The following is a 25828-nucleotide window of genomic DNA, read 5'->3' as shown; positions in this document are numbered from 1 at the left end:
CCGAACCAGATTGTGTTTTATGTTTCTTGTTAATGAAATAAGTTTAGGTGTGTTGTCCACATGAAATGTGTTGTGGTGTCTTTAAACTGACCAACAACCAAATAACAGATCAATAAATAAACCAAATGCTTAGAAGAAATAGTGAAATTATTTATTGACAACTTTCAGATCTTTTAGAATACTACAACAGTTGTAAACAATGTTATCTGAATACAATTATTTCATCAATCTAATTATAATGATAATGCCGAGAGTTGATTGGGTGACTGCTGGGCTAAACTTGAGACATTCAAACTGTGAAGGGCTAGACTTGAGAACATTACCAGCTGATGGTGAGCTGTTTCATACAGAATAACACCACAAAGTACACACTACCACAAAGTACACTACCACAAGGTACACAGCACCACAAGGTACACACTACCACAAAGTACACACTACCACACCACAAAGTATCTACTCCCACACCACAAAGTATCTACTCCCACACCACAAAGTATCTACTCCCACACCACAAAGTATCTACTCCCACACCACAAAGTATCTACTCCCACACCACAAAGTATCTACTACCACACCACAAAGTATCTACTACCACACCACAAAGTATCTACTCCCACAACAAACATACAGGTGTCACAAGAGTACACAGAGAAAAGCAGCCTTTCTTGTTTATCTAAATAAACATATTGCCCCCCCCCCCCCCCCCCACATTTTTTTTTTGCTTTCTATCTATCAATGAATTGATATCATTTTACAAGCCCTCAAATTTCTACTGTAAAAAGTTTTATTTCTTGTAGTTTGTGTGTTCTTATGACATGACACAGAAACTGGGACCATTCTAACTCACACGTAGGTAACTGTAACATTCTAGAAGCAATACATGACCATAACAAAACTTTTGCTGTTTACTTGCAGGCAAAGGCTTTCGTTCCCAATAAAACTGATGGATTATGTCCCTTGCATGTCACTCTCCCTCAACAAAAAAAAAGTTACACTAAACACACCTAACATTTCCAACTAAATGTCAAGAGTAAAAAATGCTGACTTTTTAACAAAGTAAATTTCACCTGTTTACACCTGGTAAATATTGTTGAACATATTAAAGTTGACCAATGAAATATTGAGGAAGAAAACTGATTATCCTCATTTTATAAAAAAATACAATTTCAACAGTGACCTCAACTTTTTAAACATTCATAAGACAATCTGATCTGAAGATATCTGATGAGTTATTAGAAATGTTACCATTTGAAATACAGGTTATGTTTATGTTAAAAACCTAAACTAGAAATACAAAAAAAATAGAAATATCAAGGTACATTGTATGGCTACAAAATGTTTAAATATATAACAGTAAAAATGTTCCCCTTATTTTCAGTTTTTTGTTTAAAATATAGATGTAAGTCTGTCACAAAACTTTTAAAAATAATTGCAGGGCTATGAGTATAAGATAAAAATTATGAATTAATCAAGTTGAGTACATTCAAGTTGAGTATAGAAAAAACATTTGAAACAACATTCTTGTGTATATTGGAAGACACTTCTATATTAATACAGGAATGATAAGCATAACATAATCTACCCTAGGCTATATATAGAACATAACCTCAGGGTCTACCTAAAGCTATATTTAGAGCATAATCTTAGAGACTACCCTAGGCTATATATAGAACATAATCTCAGGGTCTACCTAAAGCTATATTTAGAGTATAATCTCAGGGACCACCCAAGGCTAAATTTAGACCACTGCAGAGCAGCCTAAAATTGATTGTAAACATCAGCTGCTGTGTTACAGGAAAAATGAGGGTGTTTTTTAGGGGATCTATTTCTGTGGAGTCTGGATTCTGGGTTTGTCTGTTTCTAGGGCCACAGGAGCTGGCTATATAGCGCTAGCTGGACATGTAGGTGCTAGCTGGCTAAATTAGAGATGGCTAGTAAAAAAATATTGCAATTAAAGCTGATGTGGTTTTTCTTTAAATTATTGTACGCTTGTTACTTTGGTTTCATTTGGATTAGTACACTTACATGTACACAATAGATATAAATATTTGGGTTAGTACAGGTACATATACACAATAGATAAATATTTGAACAGTTGCAGAAACATGATAGAAATATAGTTAGAATAATTTCAGTTGTGATACCCTGCCTATAGTAGACTGAGATTGTGAACTATCATTTAATGAGGTTATAACAGTGAATGAACTACAATGTGATGAAGTTATAACATGGAATTTATCATGTAATGAATGAATAACATTGAATGAACTAGCATGTACTGAAACTATAACAGTCAATAACTAGCATGTAATAATGTGAAAGAACTAGCATGTAATAATATGAATGAACTAGAATGCAATTATGTTGTGAATGAACTAGCATGTAATGCTGTTGTGAATGAACTAGCATGTTATGATGTGAATGAACTAGCATGTAACGTGAATGAACTAGCATGTTATGATGTGAATGAACTAGCATGTAACGTGAATGAACTAGCATGTTATGATGTGAATGAACTAGCATGTAACGTGAATGAACTAGCATGTTATGATGTTGTGAATGAACTAGCATGTAATGATGTTGTGAATGAACTAGCATGTAATGATGTTGTGAATGAACTAGCATGTAATGATGTTGTGAATGAACTAGCATGTAACGTGAATGAACTAGCATGTAATGTTGTGAATGAACTAGCATGTAACGTGAATGAACTAGCATGTTATGATGTTGTGAATGAACTAGCATGTTATGATGTTGTGAATGAACTAGCATGTAATGATGTTGTGAATAAACTAGCATGTAATGATGTTGTGAATAAACTAGCATGTTATGATGTTGTGAACAAACTAGCATGTAATGCTTTTGTGAATGAACTAGCATGTAATGTTGTGATGGAACTAGCATGTAATGATGTTGTGATGGAACTAGCATATAATGATGTTGTGAATGAACTAGCATGTAATGTTGTGAATGAACTAGCATGCAATGATGTTGTGATGGAACTAGCATGCAATGATGTTGTGAATGAACTAGCATGTAATGATGTTGTGAATGAACTAGCATGCGATGATGTTGTGAATGAACTAGCATGCAATGATGTTGTGAATGAACTAGCATGCAATGATGTTGTGATGGAACTAGCATGCAATGATGTTGTGAATGAACTAGCATGTAATGATGTTGTGAATGAACTAGCATGTAATGTGAATGAACTAGCATGTAATGATGTTGTGAATGAATGCTGCAGTACCAACACAAATCTACAAGAGGCACTTCAAACTTAGATTTGCTAACAACTTACAAAAACAACTAGTAAACATTCAATAGAAAAAATGCATAGCTATTGTTATAAATTAACAAATCTGCTAAAACAGCTATTTGCTAAAATTAGAAAGAAATAGATTTATGAATAACAAAAGTTTTGTCCTAAATCAAGCATAGGATTTTTGTACAATAAAGGTTATTTTTGAGTTCCTTTTTTTTTCTCTAATAATGAAAATCTATTCAAATCTACACACAAGAAAAAGAATTGTGTAAATATCAATAATCTATGATGAAATTGGTTTGTTATTGACAGAAATAAGATAATAACAATAAATATACAAGAGGAAATCAATTGACACTAGATACATATTTGATTCTAAAACAAAAAAACTTTTTAAATAAACCGGGAGTGATCTCCCCTAAACTTTCTCAAATATTCTTATATAAAACAACAGGGGATGGGAACTCGGGATATAGGCATGATTTTTAATCCATTTTAAATACTTAAACTTTTTAAAATAGAGTAAAATCTCGTGGAAAAAGAATTGTACATCAAGTGAACGCCAAATAAAGATGGGCATAATAGTGCGCAATATTATTAGTACTTTATAAATTTACATGCGTTTTTTGAGAAATTAGAAATAGCGTAAATTACTACTTCCGGAAACTACTCAAAATTTGATAGAATAGAAGGTAGAGAATTAGATCATTTACTTACATGTGAAATTTTATTTATCTATCTGAAATAGTACTCAAGTTATAGGCTTTTGAAAAATTCAAAGTAGAAAAAGTACCACTTCCAGTTATTGGAAGTCCCTCAAAAGTTGATACGGATCTACGATATTGATAAAATACTTATATATGAAATTTCAACAACCTAGCTGTAACGGTACTCAAGTTATCGTGTTTACACACACACAGACATACGGACAAGATTGCAAAATTATGTTTTTCCGTATCAGTGAGGTGTAAAACGTCAAGATTTTTTTTTTGCACGATTACAAGACTTTCTCTATACTTCGTATATACGAGAAAGTAAAAATGTAAACAAGTGTAAACTCTTGCTGTGTCTAAAAACATCTCAAGTCTGACCACTAGCAAGCTGAGAAATATTTCAGGATCACAACATCAAGAAAATAGACGACATCTGACTTGTATGGAGAGTATAGAGTATTTCACAGTTTCAAAATGCAATATAAAAATAGAATCACCTTGCACAACCTGTCAATCAAATGGCCACCTGCCTCACCTGAACATTCAACAAAAAACCTGTTCTTGTGGAATGGTGTACAGAAGTAGCTGGTCAAACTAAAGCTACAGAACAAAATAAACTTCTTTAAAACATCTCTTTACTTGGTTTTAGATCCCCACCAGTTCAAATAAAACAGTTCAAATGTACCAGTTAAGCTGTTAAAAATGTAAAGCAGTATTGCTTTAAATTATCACTGTAACTGAAAGTAAAAAAAAAAATATTTTATGTGAATGATAAATTGTTACATCATGTAAAAAAAAAGTTTATGTGAATGATCAATTGTTACATCATGTAAAAAAAGTTTACTTTATGTGAATGATCAATTGTTACATCATGTAAAACAAAGTTTACTTTATGTGAATGATCAATTGTTACATCATGTAAAAAAAAGTTTCCTTTATGTGAATGATCAATTGTTACATCATGTAAAAAAAAGTTTACTTTATGTGAATGATCAATTGTTACATCATATAAAAAAAGTTTATGTGAATGATCAATTGTTACATCATGTAAAAAAAAGTTTACTTTATGTGAATGATCAATTGTTACATCATATAAAAAAAGTTTATGTGAATGATCAATTGTTACATCATGTAAAAAAAAGTTTCCTTTATGTGAATGATCAATTGTTACATCATGTAAAAAAAGTTTACTTTATGTGAATGATCAATTGTTACATCATATAAAAAAAGTTTATGTGAATGATCAATTGTTACATCATGTAAAAAAAAGTTTACTTTATGTGAATGATCAATTGTTACATCATATAAAAAAAGTTTATGTGAATGATCAATTGTTACATCATGTAAAAAAAAGTTTCCTTTATGTGAATGATCAATTGTTACATCATATAAAAAAAGTTTACTTTATGTGAATGATCAATTGTTACATCATATTTTTTCTTGGAACTCCACCATGGCGGAGTTGGCCTCCTCGTCAAACACAAAGTCGTTATCTTCATAGCGCTGATGCTTGCGACAGCAGCAGAACAAAGCCTTGACACTCTGACGCAGCTTGGGTGTTATCATCCACAGGAGGGGGTTAATACCTGGGGGGACAAAAGGTAGATGCAGGTAACATACCTGAGGGGGGGGACAAAAGGTAGATGCAGGTAACATACCTGAGGGGGGGGGGGGACAAAAGGTAGACACAGGTAACATACCTGAGGGGGGGGGGGGGACAAAAGGTAGACACAGGTAACATACCTGAGGGGGGGGGGATAAAAGGTAGACACAGGTAACAGATGATACCTGGGGGGGACAAAATAGGTAGACACAGGTAACAGATGATACCTGGGGGACAAAAGGTAGACACAGGTAACAGATGATACCTGAGGGGGACAAAAGGTAGACACAGGTAACAGATGATACCTAAGGGGGACAAAAGGTAGACACAGGTAACAGATGATACCTGAGGGGGACAAAAGGTAGACACAGGTAACAGATGATACCTGAGGGGGACAAAAGGTAGACACAGGTAACAGATGATACCTGAGGGGGACAAAAGGTAGACACAGGTAACAGATGATAACTGAGGGGGACAAAAGGTAGACACAGGTAACAGATGATACCTGGGGGGACAAAAGGTAGACACAGGTAACAGATGATACCTGAGGGGGACAAAAGGTAGACACAGGTAACAGATGATACCTGAGGGGGACAAAAGGTAGACACAGGTAACAGATGATACCTGGGGGGACAAAAGGTAGACACAGGTAACAGATGATACCTGAGGGGGACAAAAGGTAGACACAGGTAACAGATGATACCTGAGGGGGACAAAAGGTAGACACAGGTAACAGATGATACCTAAGGGGGACAAAAGGTAGACACAGGTAACAGACTGGATTGATACCTGAGGGGGACAAAAGGTAAAAGCAGGTAATAGATTGGCTTGATACCTGAGAGGGACAAACTGTTCAACAAATATATTTTCTAAAATGTATTTTTAGAAATATTTTAAAATTACTTGTTCGAAGAAGAAAAAACATGCCAGAATTTAAATTGAATATTAAAAATTTAATTATCAAACAGTTTTTTTAGGTGCTTCTAAAATGCTAATGCTAATGACATAAGTTTATTTTTTAATCAATGTAAACAAAATATAATGATTTGAATTTTGGGGAAAAAATGTATTAAAAAAATCTATGACCTAATTAGTTCATTTTGTGTTATATTTTATATAAAAAATTTACAATGATTTACCCTAAATCAAATTTTAAATCCAATTTTTAAATTTTAAAAAAACAGTTTTTAAATTTTTAATTAGTAGTAGTTAGAATAATACATTTTGTCTAAAATTTTACAGTGAGTTTTTTCGCATCTAAATAGAGTTAACCTGCTGGAGAAAATTTAAAAAAAAATTAATTTCCTGCATCTATAGGAACTGAATTAATTAAATTGCTTTTTATGGATTAATGCTACATAAACAAGAGCCATTACCTGAATTAGCATAAGATAACCACATGGCAAAGGTCAGCCAGTCCAAGAGTGTTGAGGTGCTGGTCAAGAAGAAGAAGAGGACGTGGATGAGGACAAATGGAAACCACATGACCAGCACTGAGAAGCAAATGACCCACAGCATCAGGACCTGGGGACAACCATAGATAGGACCCATCAACACAGATTCCTACATTTTTAGTTCTATTCTCTTTAGCTTGGCTAAATGAGATGACATTTTGTTTCATAAATATTAATGTGACAACAGAATAAAATGATTGTAGGAAACAAAAAACCACAGAAAAAAAGTCACTGGAATAAAGTCACAGGAAAAAAGTCACTAATGTGTATTTGCATGGAATTTGTTAATATTTTTACTTATTAAATATTTTAAAAGTGCAAATCAATCTACATTAATTAAATATGATGTAATGTGTGTAGTTTGTATACATATATTATATTTGTAATACATAAAAATAATTAGTATAAAGTAAGTTTTAATTCCGTCATACATATAATATTTTGTAGAACAATGACATAAAACAAGACTAAGCCCCACCCACCATCAAATATGAATGTGACAATAGAATAAAACAAGACTAAGCCCACCTGCCATCAAATATGAATGTGACAATAGAATAAAACAAGACTAAGCCCACCCACCATCAAATATGAATGTGACAATAGAATAAAACAAGACTAAGCCCCACCCACCATCAAATATGAATGTGACAACACAATAAAACAAGACTAAGCCCACCCGCCATCAAATATGAATGTGACAATAGAATAAAACAAGACTAAGCCCCACCCACCATCAAATATGAATGTGACAACACAATAAAACAAGACTAAGCCCACCCGCCATCAAATATGAATGTGACAATAGAATAAAACAAGACTAAGCCCACCCACCATCAAATATGAATGTGACAATAGAATAAAACAAGACTAAGCCCACCCACCATCAAACATGAATGTGACAATAAAATAAAACAAGACTAAGCCCACCTGACATCAAATATGAATGTGACAATAGAATAAAACAAGACTAAGCCCACCTGCCATCAAATATGAATGTGACAATAGAATAAAACAAGACTAAGCCCACCTGCCATCAAATATGAATGTGACAATAGAATAAAACAAGACTAAGCCCACCTGCCATCAAATATGAATGTGACAATAGAATAAAACAAGACTAAGCCCACCCACCATCAAATATGAATGTGACAATAGAATAAAACAAGACCAAGCCCACCTGCCATCAAATATGAATGTGACAATAGAATAAAACAAGACCAAGCCCACCTGCCAGCCCTTGTGTTCTCGCTCGTCACTGAACTCCAAGTCCCGTAACTCATCTCGCTTCTGGAAAAATGTTATTGTGGTTGCTATGAGCAACCCGACAGAAATGACTGCTGGGACTGCATACCCAGCCAACTCAATGATGAGGGAGAAAGGTTTGTTCAAGTGTAGGAAGCAATAGCCTTCAGCTGAGTTCACCCCGGTCCCTGTTTCTCCGTAGATATAAATGGGCACAATGATGCCCAGCCCACCTGCCCAGGTGAGCATGATGAGGACTGACGTCATGACGTACTTGCAGGCGCCCTCAGCAAAGTAGGGACAGGAGAAGAGGACGAATCTGTCAAAGATGATGGCCACGATGGCCAGGATGGACACGGTGCAGACGGCCATGTCTGCAATCAGCCAGATCCTACACAGCTGCTCGTCGTGGATCCACTGGTTCCGGAGTCTGTACTCGGTCAACAGGGGCATGACCAGCACCCCCATGACCAGCCCCGCCACACACAGGTTACACACATGCAAGTTGAAGCTGATCTGGGAACAAAACAAAGTTCACAACAGTTGCTTCAGTAACAGATTCAAGTAGGGGTTTTAAAAGAAAACAACTGCAAGCTGAGATGGTACATGCTTTCAAATAGAAAACCAACACTCAACTCTTCTAGCTGAGGGTTCATGATCTAGATGAGTGATTCATGTGCTATTGGAGGGGTTCATGTCATATCTGAGGGGGTTCATGTCTTAGCTGAGTGGTTCATGTGCTAACTGAGGGTTCATGTGTTATCCACATAATCTTGCTAATTGCATTAAAAAAGTAAGCTCCAAAAGGGAGATTAATTAATTTATAAGTCCAATCTTGTGTTTTTAAAATGTGATCATAAAAACGTGACTGAGTTGTTTTTGTATGAATTGTCCTTCAGATCGAGTTTTTTTTATTTTTAAATAATTTAATGCCACGCTAAAGGCGAATTGTACATAAAGACTTTTTTGGCCCACGCCATCAATAATAATCAGGCCTCTCTCAGCCGGCTGGGCTAAATGCCATTAAACATTTTAAATCGTAGGCCAACCGCATGTTACCCCTCTCTTGATTCCTGCACATACACACCCACCCCACTGTTAAATTGTGCTGGACAGCCACGGGGCCTCAGCTGTGGAGCACGTTCAGCTAATTACAATCATTAACTCGTGGGTTTTTTTTTTTTTTTTTGCTGTTGTGTTTTCTTGCTTTATTTGTTATTTGTTTTCTTTTGTCGTCTTTTTAAAATTATTATTTAACAAGAAGAAAAAAAAAAGAAATCTCTCTGGAAAACGTTTTCTGGACATCCAGTTAACATCTGTTCTAAGAAATCATCCAATAAACTACGGCAAGCAATTTTGGCTGTCATTTACGCAAATCATACCACCCCCACTCCCCCCCCCCCCCCCACATAGAAAATATAACAGGCCTAATGAGCTAGAAATTGGTTTCATCTAAACACCAAACAATTTCCACAGGGGGGGGGGGGGGTAAACAGGCCTATGTGATATATATTTTATGTCGGCAATCGTCAGGTTAGGCAACTAGAGATCGCTAGACATGAGGCATTTCCTGCAAGAGTCAATACATACACAGGGTGTAGTGTTACCTCAATACAAATACAGACCCGTCTATTTATTTAACACCAGTAGCCCGGCTGTACCGCTGTAGTGTTGAAGCAGGGAAGGCCTACAGAAATGGAGTCTGGTGCTCCAGTCATTGGCAAATGGAAAGGTCTGATAAAAGCTGATTTGGGGGCGGGCTGCAACTGGCTTCAACTTCATTTCAAAGATTTTTTCTTTAACCTTATTTAAAAGCAAGCATATCTTGAGACGTCTGGTGACGTCACATGGGACAAATAGCACGTCTGGTGACGTCACTTGAGGCAAATAGCACGCCTGGTGACGTCACGGTAGACAAACAGCAGCACACGGCGGGCGTGCCGGCACAAGACGAGATCATTGAGATGGATGGGGACAAGTATCGACAGTTTAAGGTGGGGTCACGGGAGGTCAATCAGAGTACCGGGGTAACCAGTCGGTACTGACCCTGATATACAGGGGTAACCAGTCGGTACTGACCCTCATATACAGGGGTAACCAGTCGGTACTGACCCTCATATACAGGGGTAACCAGTCGGTACTGACCCTGATATACAGGGGTAACCTACCATCACACTGTCACTGGCCTACCTATCTAGGTAACCAACCATCACAGGCAAAGTTATGATAGGGGAGGGATAACAGCAGTTGAGAGGGGAGGGATAACACAGCAGTTGAGAGGGGAGGGATAAGACAGCAGTTGAGAGGGGAGGGATCAGACAGCAGTTGAGAGGGGAGGGATAACAGCAGTTGAGAGGGGAGGGATAACACAGCAGTTGAGAGGGGAGGGATAACACGGCAGTTGAGAGGGGAGGGATAACAGCAGTTGAGAGGGGAGGGATAACACAGCAGTTGAGAGGGGAGGGATAACACAGCAGTTGAGAGGGGAGGGATAACACAGCAGTTGAGAGGGGAGGGATAACACAGCAGTTGAGAGGGGAGGGATAAGACAGCAGTTGAGAGGGGAGGGATAACACAGCAGTTGAGAGGGGAGGGATAACACAGCAGTTGAGAGGGGAGGGATAACACAGCAGTTGAGAGGGGAGGGATAACACAGCAGTTGAGAGGGGAGGGATAACACAGCAGTTGAGAGGGGAGGGATAACACAGCAGTTGAGAGGGGAGGGATAACACAGCAGTTGAGAGGGGAGGGATAACACAGCAGTTGAGAGGGGAGGGATAACACAGCAGTTGAGAGGGGAGGGATAACACAGCAGTTGAGAGGGGAGGGATAACACAGCAGTTGAGAGGGGAGGGATAACACAGCAGTTGAGAGGGGAGGGATAACACGGCAGTTGAGAGGGGAGGGATAACAGCAGTTGAGAGGGGAGGGATAACACAGCAGTTGAGAGGGGAGGGATAACACAGCAGTTGAGAGGGGAGGGATAACACAGCAGTTGAGAGGGGAGGGATAACACAGCAGTTGAGAGGGGAGGGATAACAGCAGTTGAGAGGGGAGGGATAACACAGCAGTTGAGAGGGGAGGGATAACACAGCAGTTGAGAGGGGAGGGATAACACAGCAGTTGAGAGGGGAGGGATAAGACAGCAGTTGAGAGGGGAGGGATAACACAGCAGTTGAGAGGGGAGGGATAACACAGCAGTTGAGAGGGGAGGGATAACACAGCAGTTGAGAGGGGAGGGATAACACAGCAGTTGAGAGGGGAGGGATAACACAGCAGTTGAGAGGGGAGGGATAAGACAGCAGTTGAGAGGGGAGGGATAACACAGCAGTTGAGAGGGGAGGGATAACACAGCAGTTGAGAGGGGAGGGATAACACAGCAGTTGAGAGGGGAGGGATAACACAGCAGTTGAGAGGGGAGGGATAACACAGCAGTTGAGAGGGGAGGGATAACACAGCAGTTGAGAGGGGAGGGATAACACAGCAGTTGAGAGGGGAGGGATAACACAGCAGTTGAGAGGGGAGGGATAACACAGCAGTTGAGAGGGGAGGGATAACACAGCAGTTAAGAGGGGAGGGATAACACAGCAGTTGAGAGGGGAGGGATAACACAGCAGTTGAGAGGGGAGGGATAACAGCAGTTGAGAGGGGAGGGATAACACAGCAGTTGAGAGGGGAGGGATAACACAGCAATTGAGAGGGGAGGGATAACAGCAGTTGAGAGGGGAGGGATAACAGCAGTTGAGAGGGGAGGGATAACAAAAGTTGAGAGGGGAGGAATAACACAGCAGTTGAAGTTGAGATGGGAGGGATAACACAGCAGTTGAGAGGGGATGGATAACACAGCAGTTGAGAGGGGAGGGATAACACAGCAGTTGAGAGGGGAGGGATAACAGCAGTTGAGAGGGGAGGGATAACACAGCAGTTGAGAGGGGAGGGATAACACAGCAGTTGAGAGGGGATGGATAACACAGCAGTTAAGAGGGGAGGGATAACACAGCAGTTGAGAGGGGAGGGATAACACAGCAGTTGAGAGGGGAGGGATAACAGCAGTTGAGATGGGAGGGATAACACAGCAGTTGAGAGGGGAGGGATAGCAAAGCAGTTGAGAGGGGACGGATAACAGCAGTTGAGAGGGGAGGGATAACAGCAGTTGAGAGGGGAGGGATAACACAGCAGTTGAGAGGGGAGGGATAACACAGCAGTTGAGAGGGGAGGGATAACACAGCAGTTGAGAGGGGAGGGATAACACAGCAGTTGAGAGGGGAGGGATAACACAGCAGTTGAGAGGGGAGGGATAACACAGCAGTTGAGAGGGGAGGGATAACAGCAGTTGAGAGGGGAGGGATAACACGGCAGTTGAAGTTGAAAGGGGAGGGATAACACAGCAGTTGAGAGGGGAGGGATAACAGCAGTTGAGAGGGGAGGGATAACACAGCAGTTGAGAGGGGATGGATAACACAGCAGTTGAGAGGGGAGGGTTAACAGCAGTTGAGAGGGGAGGGATAACACAGCAGTTGAGAGGGGAGTGATAACACAGCAGTTGAGAGGGGAGGGATAACAGCAGTTGAGAGGGGAGGGATAACAGCAGTTGAGAGGGGAGGGATAACAGCAGTTGAGAGGGGAGGGATAACAGCAGTTGAGAGGGGAGGGATAACACAGCAGTTGAGAGGGGATGGATAACACAGCAGTTGAGAGGAGAGGGATAACACAGCAGTTGAGAGGGGAGGGATAACAGCAGTTGAGAGGGGAGGGATAACACAGCAGTTGAGAGGGGAGGGATAACACAGCAGTTGAGAGGGGATGGATAACACAGCAGTTAAGAGGGGAGGGATAACACAGCAGTTGAGAGGGGAGGGATAACACAGCAGTTGAGAGGGGAGGGATAACAGCAGTTGAGAGGGGAGGGATAACACAGCAGTTGAGAGGGGAGGGATAGCAAAGCAGTTGAGAGGGGACGGATAACAGCAGTTGAGAGGGGAGGGATAACAGCAGTTGAGAGGGGAGGGATAACACAGCAGTTGAGAGGGGAGGGATAACACAGCAGTTGAGAGGGGAGGGATAACACAGCAGTTGAGAGGGGAGGGATAACACAGCAGTTGAGAGGGGAGGGATAACACAGCAGTTGAGAGGGGAGGGATAACAGCAGTTGAGAGGGGAGGGATAACACGGCAGTTGAAGTTGAAAGGGGAGGGATAACACAGCAGTTGAGAGGGGAGGGATAACAGCAGTTGAGAGGGGAGGGATAACACAGCAGTTGAGAGGGGAGGGATAACACAGCAATTGAGAGGGGAGGGATAACAGCAGTTGAGAGGGGAGGGATAACAGCAGTTGAGAGGGGAGGGATAACAGCAGTTGAGAGGGGAGGAATAACACGGCAGTTGAAGTTGAGATGGGAGGGATAACACGGCAGTTGAGAGGGGAGGGATAACACAGCAGTTGAGAGGGGAGGGATAACACAGCAGTTGAGAGGGGAGGGATAACACAGCAGTTGAGAGGGGATGGATAACACAGCAGTTGAGAGGGGAGGGATAACACAGTAGTTGAGAGGGGAGGGATAACAGCAGTTGAGAGGGGAGGGATAACACAGCAGTTGAGAGGGGAGGGATAACACAGCAGTTGAGAGGGGATGGATAACACAGCAGTTAAGAGGGGAGGGATAACACAGCAGTTGAGAGGGGAGGGATAACACAGCAGTTGAGAGGGGAGGGATAACAGCAGTTGAGAGGGGAGGGATAACACAGCAGTTGAGAGGGGAGGGATAGCAAAGCAGTTGAGAGGGGACGGATAACAGCAGTTGAGAGGGGATGGATAACACAGCAGTTGAGAGGGGAGGGATAACACAGTAGTTGAGAGGGGAGGGATAACAGCAGTTGAGAGGGGAGGGATAACACAGCAGTTGAGAGGGGAGGGATAACACAGCAGTTGAGAGGGGAGGGATAACACAGCAGTTGAGAGGGGAGGGATAACAGCAGTTGAGAGGGGAGGGATAACACGGCAGTTGAAGTTGAAAGGGGAGGGATAACACAGCAGTTGAGAGGGGAGGGATAACAGCAGTTGAGAGGGGAGGGATAACACAGCAGTTGAGAGGGGAGGGATAACACAGCAATTGAGAGGGGAGGGATAACAGCAGTTGAGAGGGGAGGGATAACAGCAGTTGAGAGGGGAGGGATAACACAGCAGTTGAGAGGGGAGGGATAACACAGCAATTGAGAGGGGAGGGATAACAGCAGTTGAGAGGGGAGGGATAACAGCAGTTGAGAGGGGAGGAATAACACGGCAGTTGAAGTTGAGATGGGAGGGATAACACAGCAGTTGAGAGGGGATGGATAACACAGCAGTTGAGAGGGGAGGGATAACACAGTAGTTGAGAGGGGAGGGATAACAGCAGTTGAGAGGGGAGGGATAACACAGCAGTTGAGAGGGGAGGGATAACACAGCAGTTGAGAGGGGATGGATAACACAGCAGTTAAGAGGGGAGGGATAACACAGCAGTTGAGAGGGGAGGGATAACACAGCAGTTGAGAGGGGAGGGATAACAAAGCAGTTGAGAGGGGAGGGATAACACAGCAGTTGAGAGGGGAGGGATAACACAGCAGTTGAGAGGGGAGGGATAACACAGCAGTTGAGAGGGGAGGGATAACAGCAGTTGAGAGGGGAGGGATAACACGGCAGTTGAAGTTGAAAGGGGAGGGATAACACAGCAGTTGAGAGGGGAGGGATAACAGCAGTTGAGAGGGGAGGGATAACACAGCAGTTGAGAGGGGAGGGATAACAGCAGTTGAGAGGGGAGGGATAACACGGCAGTTGAGAGGGGATGGATAACACAGCAGTTGAGAGGGGAGGGATAACACAGTAGTTGAGAGGGGAGGGATAACAGCAGTTGAGAGGGGAGGGATAACACAGCAGTTGAGAGGGGAGGGATAACACAGCAGTTGAGAGGGGATGGATAACACAGCAGTTAAGAGGGGAGGGATAACACAGCAGTTGAGAGGGGAGGGATAACACAGCAGTTGAGAGGGGAGGGATAACACAGCAGTTGAGAGGGGAGGGATAACACAGCAGTTGAGAGGGGAGGGATAACACAGCAGTTGAGAGGGGAGGGATAACACAGCAGTTGAGAGGGGAGGGATAACAGCAGTTGAGAGGGGAGGGATAACACGGCAGTTGAAGTTGAAAGGGGAGGGATAACACAGCAGTTGAGAGGGGAGGGATAACACAGCAGTTGAGAGGGGAGGGATAACACAGCAGTTGAGAGGGGATGGATAACACAGCAGTTGAGAGGGGAGGGTTAACAGCAGTTGAGAGGGGAGGGATAACACAGCAGTTGAGAGGGGAGTGATAACACAGCAGTTGAGAGGGGAGGGATAACAGCAGTTGAGAGGGGAGGGATAACAGCAGTTGAGAGGGGAGGGATAACACGGCAGTTGAAGTTGAGAGGGGAGGGATAACACAGCAGTTGAGAGGGGAGGGATAACACAGCAGTTGAGAGGGGAGGGATAACACAGCAGTTGAGAGGGGACGGATAACACAGCAGTTGAGAGGGGAGGGATAACACAGCAGTTGAGAGAGGAGGGATAACACAGCTGTTGAGAGGGGAGGGATAACAGCAGTTGAGAGGGGAGGGATAACACGGCAGTTGAGAGGGGAGGGATAACACAGCAGTTGAGAGGGGAGGGATAACAGCAGTTGAGAGGGGAGGGATAACACAGCAGTTGAGAGGGGAGGGATAACACAGCAGTTGAGAGGGGAGGGATAACACAGCAGTTGAGAGGGGAGGGATAACACAGCAGTTGAGAGGGGAGGGATAACACAGCAGTTGAGAGGGGAGGGATAACACAGCAGTTGAGAGGGGAGGGATAACACAGCAGTTGAGAGGGGAGGGATAACACAGCAGTTGAGAGGGGAGGGATAACAGCAGTTGAGAGGGGAGGGATAACACGGCAGTTGAAGTTGAGAGGGGAGGGATAACACAGCAGTTGAGAGGGGAGGGATAACACAGCAGTTGAGAGGGGAGGGATAACACAGCAGTTGAGAGGGGAGGGATAACAGCAGTTGAGAGGGAAGGGATAACACGGCAGTTGAGAGGGGAGGGATAACACAGCAGTTGAGAGGGGAGGGATAACACAGCAGTTGAGAGGGGAGGGATAACAGCAGTTGAGAGGGGAGGGATAACAGCAGTTGAGAGGGGAAGGATAACAGCAGTTGAGAGGGGAGGGATAACAGCAGTTGAGAGGGGAGGGATAACACAGCAGTTGAGAGGGGACGGATAACACAGCAGTTGAGAGGGGAGGGATAACACAGCAGTTGAGAGGGGAGGGATAACAGCAGTTGAGAGGGGAGGGATAACACAGCAGTTGAGAGGGGAGGGATAACAGCAGTTAAGAGGGGAGGGATAACAGCAGTTGAAAGGGGAGGGATAACAGCAGTTGAGAGGGGAGGGATAACACAGCAGTTGAGAGGGGAGGGATAACACAGCAGTTGAGAGGGGAGGGATAACACAGCAGTTGAGAGGGGAGGGATAACACAGCAGTTGAGAGGGGAGGGATAACACAGCAGTTGAGAGGGGAGGGATAACACAGCAGTTGAGAGGGGAGGGATAACAGCAGTTGAGAGGGGAGGGATAAGACAGCAGTTGAGAGGGGAGGGATAACACAGCAGTTGAGAGGGGAGGGATAACAGCAGTTGAGAGGGGAGGGATAACACAGCAGTTGAGAGGGGAGGGATAACACAGCAGTTGAGAGGGGAGGGATTACACAACAGTTGAGAGGGGAGGGATAACACAGCAGTTGAGAGGGGAGGAATAACACAGCAGTTGAGAGGGGAGGGATAACACAGCAGTTGAGAGGGGAGGGATAACACAGCAGTTGAGAGGGGAGGGATAACACAGCAGTTGAGAGGGGAGGGATAACACGGCAGTTGAGAGGGGAGGGATAACACAGCAGTTGAGAGGGGAGGGATAACACAGCAGTTGAGAGGGGAGGGATAACACAGCAGTTGAGAGGGGAGGGATAACACAGCAGTTGAGAGGGGAGGGATAACACAGCAGTTGAGAGGGGAGGGATAACACAGCAGTTGAGAGGGGAGGGATAACACAGCAGTTGAGAGGGGAGGGATAACACAGCAGTTGAGAGGGGAGGGATAACACAGCAGTTGAGAGGGGAGGGATAACACAGCAGTTGAGAGGGGAGGGATAACACAGCAGTTGAGAGGGGAGGGATAACAGCAGTTGAGAGGGGACGGATAAGACAGCAGTTGAGAGGGGAGGGATAACACAGCAGTTGAGAGGGGAGGGATAACACAGCAGTTGAGAGGGGAGGGATAACACAGCAGTTGAGAGGGGAGGGACAACACAGCAGTTGAGAGGGGAGGGATAACACAGCAGTTGAGATGGTCTACTACAACAGTCTACGCACTACAGCAGTGCTCACTCAAGTCATGTGATCAACACAGCTCAATATAATTTTACGTTGAAATTCGCGAGGCAACTTTTCTAGTAAATGTGTCTATGGCTAGCTAACAATAATTTAACACTATGTAAATATAATGTGTCGGTGGCTAGCTAACAATAATTTAACCGTATGTAAATATAATGTGTCGGTGGCTAGCTAACAATAATTTAACCGTATGTAAATGGAATGGGTCTATGGCTAGCTAACAATAATTTAACCGTATGTAAATGGAATGGGTCTATGGCTAGCTAACAATAATTTAACCGTATGTAAATGGAATGGGTCTATGGCTAGCTAACAATAATTTAACCGTATGTAAATGGAATGGGTCTATGGCTAGCTTACAATAATTTAACCGTATGTAAATATAATGTGTCGGTGGCTAGCTAACAATAATTTAACCGTATGTAAATGGAATGTGTCTATGGCTAGCTAACAATAATTTAACCGTATGTAAATGGAATGTGTCTATGGCTAGCTAACAATAATTTAACCGTATGTAAATGGAATGTGTCTATGGCTAGCTAACAATAATTTAACCGTATGTAAATGGAATGTGTCTATGGCTAGCTTACAATAATTTAACCGTATGTAAATATAATGTGGTTATGGCTAGCAAATGATAACTCAATCAGAATGAACTCTCCACCTCAGCTTAATAAGTTAACTTAGCTGTCTACACATGAAAAAATGTATGCATCAAAGAGTTTCATTTGAAAACGTGCACCAACTAAAAGAAGAAAGTTGCCACTCACCTTTCTCCTGTACTCACTCCTGAGTATGGCCAGGATGATGACGAGGTTGGAGAAGATGACCCACAAGGTGAAGGCTATCACGAGCAGCTCCTCCGGCCTGAACCTGGCCTTAGGCTCGTGAGGCGAACTTGTGGTGGAGGTCACGCCTAACTCATCCATGATGCTGCACTCAACAGCCGTCGTCTGCTCACATCGTTACAAGAACTTCAAGAGAGAGAAGATTTTCCACGTCTAAAGCATCAGCAGCATGGCCAGTCTGTCATTAGCCTAATCAATAGCAGGGGGGGGGGAGCCAGGGGTCTGAATCACCGGCCATCTACCACACTACGCCGCCGTCTGTACATTTGTCATCCAACAAATGTCACATAGTACAACTTTCCCCAGGCACACCCCAGTGACCAACATATCTCATCTGCAAATCTAATTGTACCCCTCATGGAATTATTTCAACGCCCCGCTAGTACCGGTACCACAGGGTCGACAACTCCAGGATACACGGGCTCAACTTAAAGGGCGGGCACTCGTGCAACGTTTTATGCTAAGAGAAAAATGCCCAATTAAGTTGGGTGAAATAAATCAGTGTTGTTGGATGAAATAAATCTGTGTTGTTGGATGAAATAAATCTGTGTTGTTGGATGAAATAAATGGGTTGTTGGATGAAATAAATCTGTGTTGTTGGATGAAATAAATCTGTGTTGTTGGATGAAATAAATCTGTGTTGTTGGATGAAATAAATCTGTGTTGTTGGATGAAATAAATGGGTTGTTGGATGAAATAAATCTGTGTTGTTGGATGAAATAAATCTGTGTTGTTGGATGAAATAAATATGTGTTGTTGGATGAAATAAATCTGTGTTGTTGGATGAAATAAATCTGTGTTGTTGGATGAAATAAATGGGTTGTTGGATGAAATAAATCTGTGTTGTTGGATGAAATAAATCTGTGTTGTTGGATGAAATAAATCTGTGTTGTTGGATGAAATAAATCTGTGTTGTTGGATGAAATAAATCTGTGTTGTTGGATGAAATAAATCTGTGTTGTTGGTTGAAATAAATATGTGTTATATGCCAATGTTGTGGCTACTACCATTATGTTATATACCATCATTGTGGCTTCCATCATCATGTTATATAAATGCCAATGTTGTGGCAACCACCATCATGTTATAAGCCAATGTGGTGGCTACTACCATCATGTTATATGCCAATGGTGTGGCTACTACCATCATGTTATATACCAATGTTGTGGCTACCACCATCATGTTATATGCCATCATTGTGGCTTCCATCATCATGTTATATAAATGCCAATGTTGTGGCTACTACCATCATGTTATAAGCCAATGTTGTGGCTACTACCATCATGTTATATGCCAATGTTGTGGCTACTACCATCATGTTATATGCCATCATTGTGGCTACTACCATCATGTTATATGCCAATGTTAAGGCTACTACCATCATGTTATATGCCATCATTGTGGCTACTACCATCATGTTATATGCCAATGTTGTGGCTACTACCATCATGTTATATGCCAATGTGGTGGCTACTACCATCATGTTATATCCATGTGAAGCTGACTTAAATATAAGGTATTTTATGTTATTAGTGCATATGTAATAACATATTTTAAACAATATCTTTTACTTGGGGTAAAGAGGTTAGGACTATGGATAGTCTAAGAAAATAATGAATTTTTTTCAAAACAAATATGAGGAATTTTAACAGGAATTAAATGAGTATCTTTTGACGTATAGATCTTCATTTTAGGTAGAAGTGTTTTATTTTCTTAGACAATTTTGTCACACCGTAGAAGAATTACGCACTGTGCTTACATCCTCTCACAATCCTGTCGAGAAAATAAACACTGTGCTTATTTCCTCTGAACCTCGAGATAATATTTAGATATCGTCAACCGGATGTGAGAGGGTCTAAGGACACTAGTATTCCCTTTAGTGTTTGCTGAAATAAGCACTACCATAGCCTAAAAAATAATTATTAAAAATAAATAGGCCTAAAATAGGCCAACTTTAAATAAATGTTAAATGTAAGCCTACACCATACTATAGTCAACAGTTCAAGGATTTAAACATTACCTGACTCCTTATGCCCCAAATGTTGATTTTTGGGGATATATGGCTATGGGTCATAAATAAATACTAAACTGAACCATTTGATTAGATTTAATTAAACGAATCTATCTATATATATAAAAAGCAATGTATGTCTGTGTATGAGTGTGTCTGTCTTTTTTATGCATTACTACACCTTTCATCACATCCCCGTGAAACTTGTTGTTGAGAATACTCCTGGGGAGGTTTCTGTGGAAAAAATAAATTTCAAATCCACAGGGGTGGCGACCCAGCAGGGCGTGATTTGATTTTTCTCTATATAAGTTATATAAAAATAAAAGTTTGATGCGGTCCACCACCGTTCATCCAGTGCCATGAAACTATGTGGAGTTGATGAGAATACACTCAAAAAGGTTTCTGCTGGAAAAAAAATTAATTTCGCATGAGCGGCCCATGGCAGTGTTTGATTTGGTGTCTCTGTTTTTTCCATGAGCGCTATGGTGCCTACGTTTGTTTTAAGCAGTGCAATAGACTATTGACAAGATAGGGCGCTAGAGCCGTTCATTAAACAGGATCAGACGCGTTCCCCAGCACCCCTATAGGGTGCGATTTGGCACCCCAGACTTTCCTGTGAGCCCCTTACGTTACTTTTTAAAGAGCACCCTACAATACTAACATGGTGGTACACATGATCCGGTGATTACGCGTTTGAGAACAAGGTCACACGTCTAAGAATATGGTAACACAATGATGAAACCCTCTTAAAATATTACGTCATACTTTCTTCTGAGACTGCATCAATGCGCGGATGGGCACACTAGTTACTAAATATAATAGCCTTTGTTACTATGTGTAAGATGTGTTAGTAAAGGCTATGGGCCTAGTATTAAGTATATATTATTATTGACTACTAGACTTTATAGGCCTAATGTTCCTATATTTTCAATATTAGAAAACATGTAGTAGAAATCTTTAAAAATATTGGTTATCTATCGTTTTAGGTACGTAAAATCGCCCGAGGCTAGTAATGTACAAAAAAGTTACCTCATTGTCAATGCTTTAATAGAAGTATATTGTGATATATTTGTGTCAAATATTATAGATAAATGAATAATAAACCTAAATCAATGGCTAAAAGTATCAATATAGGCAAGAAATTTACTTTAAACAGCAGTGTTTGCGAGCAGGATTAGCTATATAAAAAGCGGCCATCTGTATGTTAGAGTGGCTTCCCCTGAATCTTGTGCTATAAGTTTACAATTTAAAAAAATAAACAAGATGGCTGCTATAGTAAATGAGCATGGTTGCATCTGTTAGAAACATCGCTAGTCTTCATTTATTACTGAAAAGTTGAATTCAGTTGTTTAAAAACAGGTACATAAATGAAACAAGGAAACATTTTTGTATTTTTCAAAACATAAATCCTCCTCAAAATGTGAAATAATTATTAAAATTTAAGGAGTCACCTGTTTTTCACATTACTAGTCTTTAGCGATTTTAGGTAGGCCCTACCTAGATCTTTGTCCTAAAGTAAAATAATAGATTACCTAAGTCTTGCCTTAGTTCAACTAATAGTTAGTTATTAGTTAACTAAGTTAGTTAGATTAGATCTATTGTATACTAGATTCTTAGGGTAATCTATCGTTTTGGGTACGTAAAATCGCCCGCGACTAGTAATGTGAAAAACGGGTGACTCCTTGTTTTCTAAACTTACTAGGCATGCTGCCCAGCTTCGCTTAGGCTTTTGAAAACATTGAGAATATGAATGCTTAATTAATTCGCCCGAGGGTCGGTCTTCGACCTCAGGAGTTATGAAGAGGTTCCTACGTGGACAATTTTTTTTCGATTTATTGCTCATATAAGGCGCAGGTCAGTCGAGGTCAGTTTTGACCCCCTCGTCGTAGACTTTTCGGCCAAACGCCCCCCCCCTGCCAAATTTGAAGCGCTTGCTTTATATATTATAGAGATTGGCAAATTGTATAGATAAACAAAGATTTAAAATAAGTAATTAAGGCCTGAAATACTTAAGTGTAGAAATGTATTATTTGAATAGATTCTAGATCTAGGTAGGGTCTACATCTGTGTAAGTCTAGTTTTTCCGTAGATCTAGATCATCTAGATCTAGAACCTCTAGATCTAGATGATCTAGAATCTCTAGATGATCTAGATCTAGAATATCTAGATCTAGAATCCTAATAGAATTTTTTTTTTAAGTTTAGCCTGAGCAAAATTGTATTGTATAAATTTTATAGCGTACGTAGCTCTAAATCATAATTGAATGAAATAGTTCATTTCTTTATTTTATTCTAAACTCGGAAGATGACGTCATCAGTTTCGTGCTCTTTTTTTTTTAGTGTAAACAATAAGCGACGTCATTGTTAAATGCGTTCTTGTCCCAAGTATATACATTTTTCCGGTTGCATAAATAAAATTGTTTTTCTACATTCGAATACGCCACTGGAAACAATAAAAAAATTTATAATTACAACAGTATGATAACTCAAGTGACTTAATGAATATCATAAAGAAACAGTTCCCAGAAAGATGCGCAAGGGGAAAAAAGCACTTTCCTGTTTGCGCAATTAACTGTGTGCTCAATTTTCTGGTTGAGCATTTTTTTGCGCATTTTTCCGTTGCAAATCTTTTTGGTCACCTAAAGAAACAAATTATTCAAATACATGTTCTCTACGCCCAATAACGCTATTGTTATTTATTTTATTTTTCTTCTTTAAATAAAATGTTGGTTATACATTTAAAACATCTACCATATTTTTTTCAACAAAAGTCCGTATCAAGTTCTCTATATATCGCTGAAGATTCTGATGTGATGTCCGGCGAAAATATTTTGCGGACAGAGAGTGTGAAGAGCGCACATGGCCTTTTATATATTAGGATATCGCGAGATTCAGGGGGAAGCCACTCTATTTTACAAATGGCTGCTGTTTATATAGTTATATAGCAAAACCTGCTCGCCAAAACTGCTGTTTAAAGTTAATTTCTGGCACATATTTATATATTTATTATTGGTAATCTATCGTTTTGGGTACGTAAAATCGCCCGCGATTTGTAATGTGAAAAACAGGTGACTCCTTAAATTTTAATAATTATTTCACATTTTGAGTAGGATTTATGTTTTAAAAAATTCAAAAATGTTTCCTTGATTCATTTATGTACCTGTTTTTAAACAATTGAATTAAAACTTTTCCGTAATAAATGAAGACTAGCGATGTTTCCAACAGATGCAACCATGCTCATTTACTATAGCAGCCATCTTGTCCAAGTTTTATTTTTAATAAAAGCTTTTAGCGCCAGATTCAGGGGGAAGCCACTCTATTTTACAAATGGCTGCTGTTTATATAGCAAATCTTGCTCTCAGACACTGCTGTTTAAAGTTAATTTCTGGCCTATATCGATATATTTTATTTAGCCATTGATTTAGGTTTATTATTCATTTATCTATAATATTTGACACAAAAGTATGACAATAAACTTCTATTAAAGCCTTGACAATGAGGTAACGTTTTCGTACATAAATAGCCGCGGGCGATTTTACGTACCCAAAACGATAGATTACCTTATTATTTAGCCATTGATTTAGGTTTATTATTCATTTATCTACAATATTTGATACAAACATATCACAACATAATTCTATTAAAGCCTTGACAATGAGTTAACTTTTTCGTACATTTTTTAGCCGCGGGCGATTTTACGTACCCAAAACGATAGATTACCTACCAATACCATTCTTTCTTACTCTTAGTAACTAGATCTAGATCTAGATTTAGATCTGTCTATATAAAATTATCTAAAAAATTAATTTACCCAGGCTTTTCATTAATTAGGCCTAAATCCAAAAAAAAAATAACTTCCTTAGATTTAGAGTTAGACTAAGTCATTAAACTCAGTAAACTGCAGCTCAAAACAAACATTTTATACCGGAAACGCCTAGATTTTGGATCCAGTTTCGATTTTAGATTTGTTAACTTAGTAACTAAGTAGGCCTAACTAATTTAGGCCTTATATTTGGCCTAAATAAAGACATGGATTAGATTTAGGAATAAGAGCTGTTGTTGGAGTCATATTTAAATGCAAACTAGCTATTATTAGCCTCTCTCACTGAAATAGAAGCATAAATTAATGTTAGGCCATCTCGATAACACGCTTTCCCTTTAGCTAACTGTATAGCTGTATAGATAAATTTGGTTTATTAGAGGACAACTGTCAACCGAACTACTAGGCCTACTATCCCTAACTTGACAGTGAATGGTCTAGGATTTGTCGTTACTACGGAAAAATTAAAGTAGAAGATGGCTAACCATTTTTGCCGAAATGATGCAACCATATTTTTTAATACATTTATTATTTATGAACCGATTTTGGCTTTAAAATGTTATAAAAACTGGTCCAGGTTTAAAAAAAAAAAGATTGTGGTTGATCTACCTAAAAATAAAATCAATAAGACTCAGTTACTAAAAATAAACAGTAGACTAACCAATCATATTAGAGATTGCACAACCCCAGTGCTAGCTATATAAAGCTAAGCCAACGTTAGCAACATCAGACGAGCCTGCAGACTTCTGTCCAAGGCTAGCGTCATTTAGCCGCTTACTTCGAAACTTCTTCAGCACAATGATAGACAGATAACCTTGGCGGGCTCTGGGCACTTTCAAGTGTCCAGAGTCCACCCAAGGTCCTTGGGCGTCAGACATTTGACGACCCGTTTTCACAGCTCCGGGGAAGCTGAGTCAACCAAGTGGACAGCTGCAACACAACCCACACCCCACCCAAACTCGGGCTTCGGTTGAGTCTTGTTCGCTGTCGGAGTGTTACGGATGATCCGACCTTCTCAGTCGCCATTGGCGGACAGCTCCATCAGACGGCGGACAGACGAGACTAGCCCAGGTCAGACGGGGTCGTATCCTGCCCAGTATAGCGGCCGCGCCGTCACACTTCAAGTGTGCTTTGCAGTTGGGCGGGGTGCGGCTCCTGAAGACCACCCCCAATCGGACTGGCTGTGGGGTACGCCTGGCATTTCATGACCCGTACCTCTGGCTTCGGTCCTTTTGGGGGACATGTTAACTACAGATGCAGGAAGAACTAAAGTGTTCAGGGAAAGGCAAGTTCTTGAAGGGGCTTTGCACTAGTCTTGTCTATGTTGGAAATATTCAAGAACTGTTGTTTTACATGGATGATACTGTGATTAACTTGTGAGCAGGCAAGATATTGCATCTTCACGTAGGTTTAAGGACTAGATTAGACTA

At 40.9% G+C, this 25828-nt stretch overlaps 1 protein-coding gene across 6 annotated transcripts; it reads right to left on the bottom strand.

Annotated features, from left to right (window-relative positions):
* Positions 1 to 704: 704 nt before the first annotated feature.
* LOC131948972 (histidine-rich glycoprotein) lies at positions 705 to 24735 on the bottom strand. Of its 6 annotated transcripts, none has more exons than XR_009388100.1 (6): positions 24390 to 24509; positions 18491 to 18694; positions 8269 to 8799; positions 6961 to 7108; positions 1694 to 5567; positions 705 to 1621 (listed from the first exon to the last, which is right to left on the bottom strand). XR_009388100.1 is itself a non-coding variant. In XM_059310723.1 (6 exons), exons 2-5 carry the CDS (start codon positions 18647 to 18649, stop codon positions 5410 to 5412), a joined length of 996 nt encoding a protein of 331 aa, XP_059166706.1. In that variant the 5' UTR covers positions 18650 to 18694; positions 24390 to 24509; the 3' UTR covers positions 705 to 4718; positions 5385 to 5409. The 6 variants fall into 6 exon arrangements, 5 of the variants coding, with proteins under 5 accessions (XP_059166706.1, XP_059166704.1, XP_059166705.1 ...); XM_059310723.1 differs by having other exon boundaries at positions 705 to 4718; positions 5385 to 5567; XM_059310721.1 differs by lacking the exon at positions 24390 to 24509 and adding an exon at positions 24685 to 24735 and having other exon boundaries at positions 705 to 5567.
* Positions 24736 to 25828: the final 1093 nt, after the last annotated feature.

This window comes from Physella acuta, unplaced genomic scaffold, assembly GCF_028476545.2.
Source record: "Physella acuta isolate Inbredline_101_S28 unplaced genomic scaffold, ASM2847654v3 ptg000667l, whole genome shotgun sequence".
Lineage (NCBI taxonomy): Eukaryota > Metazoa > Mollusca > Gastropoda > Physidae > Physella > Physella acuta.
This window is presented reverse-complemented; position numbering and strand designations above follow the sequence as displayed.